General features: G+C 61.9%; 1 protein-coding gene across 2 annotated transcripts; it reads left to right on the top strand.

Moving 5' to 3' along the window:
* Nucleotides 1-483: 483 nt before the first annotated feature.
* CDK2AP2 (cyclin dependent kinase 2 associated protein 2) lies at nt 484-2707 on the top strand. Of its 2 annotated transcripts, none has more exons than XM_033204978.1 (4): nt 484-1347; nt 1518-1615; nt 1710-1842; nt 2196-2707. In XM_033204978.1, exons 2-4 carry the CDS (start codon nt 1601-1603, stop codon nt 2261-2263), a joined length of 216 nt encoding a protein of 71 aa, XP_033060869.1. In that variant the 5' UTR covers nt 484-1347; nt 1518-1600; the 3' UTR covers nt 2264-2707. The 2 variants fall into 2 exon arrangements, with proteins under 2 accessions (XP_033060869.1, XP_033060868.1); XM_033204977.1 differs by having other exon boundaries at nt 484-1206.
* The last annotated feature ends 344 nt before the right edge of the window (nt 2708-3051 follow it).

Here is a 3051-nt window from a genome sequence, read left to right on the forward strand (position 1 = left end):
TAAGGGGAGGGGTCTGAGTGGTGGAGTGGAAAGGTATGGGGGCCCTGGAGTGGGACAGGAAGCTCTTTATGACTATTCATTTAATACACACAACCCAATGAGATTGTCATTTTCCCCATTTTACGGATGGGGAAACTGAGGCATACTGAGGTGAGAAACTTGCCTGGGGGAAATCGCTAGCGGGGTGGTACTGAGATTCGAACCCAAGCTGTTGGCTCCAGTCTGTGCTCTTGACCAGTTTGGTCCGGGGCCCTGCACACAAGTAATCCCGAAGGTTTGCCCTACGGCCATTGTCACTAACTGAGGCAGCGGTGCGGGGCCTTGGGAGTGCGGGCAAAGGGGTCCTTGAGGTCGCCCTTGGACCTGAGGACAAGCCAAGCCGCAGGAAGAACGGTGCGCGGCGGCATACATGAAGGGCCCGTTGCCATGGGAACAAACGCAGGCCTCGGGCGGGCGCATGCGCAGATCGGGGAGAGGGTGTTGAACCGGTGAAAGGTGACGTAAAAGCGCACGGGGTGGGGCGCGGGGCTCGGGACGTCAAAGCCCTGCGTCCTTCGGCCCCCGGAGCGGAGAAGCGCGCACGGCAGCGGTGACAGCGGCCACGGCAGCGGCGACAGCAACCCCTGCTGGGCCGAAACTGGGCAGAGCGGAGCAGACGTCTGAAGCAGCGCGAGTGAGGCGCGAGGGTAGCGCCCGCGCCCGGGAAGACCCCCTCGGCGCGAACCGGCGGCCCAGCCCCGTGTCCGGGCTCCCGAGGCCCCGCCTCTAGGGCCTGGGGACTAATCGGATTGAAAGCGCGCCGGCCCGGGCCGCGAACTCGCCAATTGCGGAGGGCGGTGGCCACCGCCCAATCCGGAGCAGACAGGTGCGAGGTCCGGAAGGCGGAGGCCAATCGGCGGCGGTTGCGACCTGCTGGGGCAGGTCTCGGCCAATAAGGAGGCTCGAGTGACATCTTCGCCCACCAATCGGGAGTGAGGGAGCATTCGTGCCCGCTCGCCCTTCCGGCCAGACCTCTATTTACCAGGGGCGTGCAGCCCGCTTGCCAATCAGAGCGCGGCTGAGCGGCCCGGCAGCCAACCCCCGAGGAGCGGCCGGCTGGCGTCCGCCGCGCCCAGGAGTTGGGGATGTCCTACAAACCCATCGCCCCTGCCCCCAGCAGCACCCCTGGCTCCAGCACCCCTGGGCCGGGCACCCCGGTCCCTACAGGTGAGGATCCAGCTCCACCCCTGCTCGCCTGCCGGGCGGTCGAGGTCTCCAAGAGAAGACGGCCTGAGTTCTGCAATACTGGGCTTGCCGCCTACCCTCGCTGAGCCTCAGTTTGCTGGCCTGTGAAGTGGGCGTGGTCACGTAAGGGCTTGTAGGTGGAGCGCAGTGGGAGGGATTTGTCCCTGAAGTTGATCAGCATGGAATGAAGCATCCTTTGGAGGGAATCGGGCGAACCCGGTCCTGGGCTTGGAAAAGATGGGAGGCGGCGTCCCTGCCCCGCGCTGACCTCTTACTCGCGCCTGTTGCTGCAGGAAGCGTCCCGTCGCCTTCGGGCTCAGTGCCAGGAGCCGCCGCTCCTTTTAGACCGCTGTTTAACGACTTTGGACCGCCTTCCATGGGCTACGTGCAGGTGAGTGGGGCCAAAGGCTTGCTTATGGATGGGGACTGGAGTCCCCCTCCCCGCCAGGTGCCTGAGCTCACTGCCCTGTTCTCTTTTGACATAGGCGATGAAGCCACCCGGCGCCCAGGGCTCCCAGAGCACCTACACGGACCTGCTGTCAGTCATAGAGGAGATGGGCAAAGAGATCCGGCCCACCTATGCTGGCAGCAAGAGCGCCATGGAGCGCCTGAAGAGAGGTAAGTGAGGCCAGGCCGCCCTGCTTAGGAAACCGACACTGGACTGTCTTCCATTAGGGAAAGAAAGACATCCGGAGGCCACCTGAGCCAAGCCTAGAGGAGGGCCAGTATTACTACCCAGAGAGGTGTTTTGAATCGAACTGAAATTGACTCCATTTCCAGGGAAGAGGCTGGGAATTTGTACTTCTACAGGGCAACCTTGAGGATTAACCAAACCTGTAATCTCATCTAGCCGTCATTAGATTTGAATTTCTCTTGCTGAAAGGGGAAAGGGAGTGGGGAGGCAGGGGTCCTCCTCTGGAGGGCAGTGGGTGGGGCTGTATAGGGTTACTGAGACCCCACCCCACCACCAGGTATCATCCATGCCCGGGCCCTAGTCAGAGAGTGCCTGGCAGAGACAGAGCGGAACGCCCGCACGTAACAGGAAGCGCCTCGACCTCAGCGTCTGGACCTTTCCCGGCCACTGCAGAGCACCCGCTTCTCCCTGGCCTTCATCCCGAGTTGCACTAACCATCCTGGGCTTCCTGTCCTGTGTCCCTTGGTGGGTCCCCTCCAGGAACCAAGGAGCGGCTCTCACTCCAGGTGGCAGCGCTAAGGACATCCCCCCACAACAAGAGTTAGCAGCGAGGTCCCCATGAGTCCCACCCATGACCTGCCAACAGTGTTGCCCACCGGAACTTTCTGTGGTCCCCACCGCTCAGCCCTTCTCCCACTTTGTCCCGAGCCTCCTTCTCCCCCAGCAGGGGCTCAGGCCTGGCACCTCACTGCCTTGTGTCCTGAGCCATAGTGACTCTTTTATCTGTGTGTCTTTTGCTAAATATGCCCTTTTTATATTAATAAAAGATGATTTGGAGTTGTGCTCTCAGCTCTGAGCCTTTCTGGGTCTGGTTCTTCAGCTAAGCCTGGATGGGCCAGACAGAGAGAGGGGAAGGGGAGACTAGGGGTGGGGAGGGTGTGACTAAACAGGGTTTGACTTGCCTCTGTGGGCCATCAGCCTCAGGTGGGACTCGGGCCCTCTCCGCCCCAGGCCCCAGCCGTGGCGCTGAGAGCCCTGGGCCTTCCTGTGGTGCCACCAGGGGGCAGCACAAGGCCTGGCTGCTTCCACAGCCCTTGGCGCTGTGGGCAGCCTGGGCCTGGAGGGCGCTTCCTCTGGATTGGCGGTGATGCCTGGCAGCATGGAAATGCCAGTTCACGTAAGCCACTCCCTCA

The sequence above is a fragment of the Trachypithecus francoisi genome, unplaced genomic scaffold, assembly GCF_009764315.1.
Source record: "Trachypithecus francoisi isolate TF-2019V2 unplaced genomic scaffold, Tfra_2.0 Lachesis_group8, whole genome shotgun sequence".
In the NCBI taxonomy this organism is placed as follows: domain Eukaryota; kingdom Metazoa; phylum Chordata; class Mammalia; order Primates; family Cercopithecidae; genus Trachypithecus; species Trachypithecus francoisi.

Coding starts and splice junctions, on each gene's coding strand:
- CDK2AP2 (XM_033204977.1), top strand. CDS start 1,125: ATGTCCTACAAACCCATCGCCCCTGCCCCCAGCAGCACCCCTGGCTCC. Junction 1,207..1,517: donor GGGCACCCCGGTCCCTACAG/GTGAGGATCCAG, acceptor CTGTTGCTGCAG/GAAGCGTCCCGTCGCCTTCG. Junction 1,843..2,195: donor CATGGAGCGCCTGAAGAGAG/GTAAGTGAGGCC, acceptor CCCCACCACCAG/GTATCATCCATGCCCGGGCC.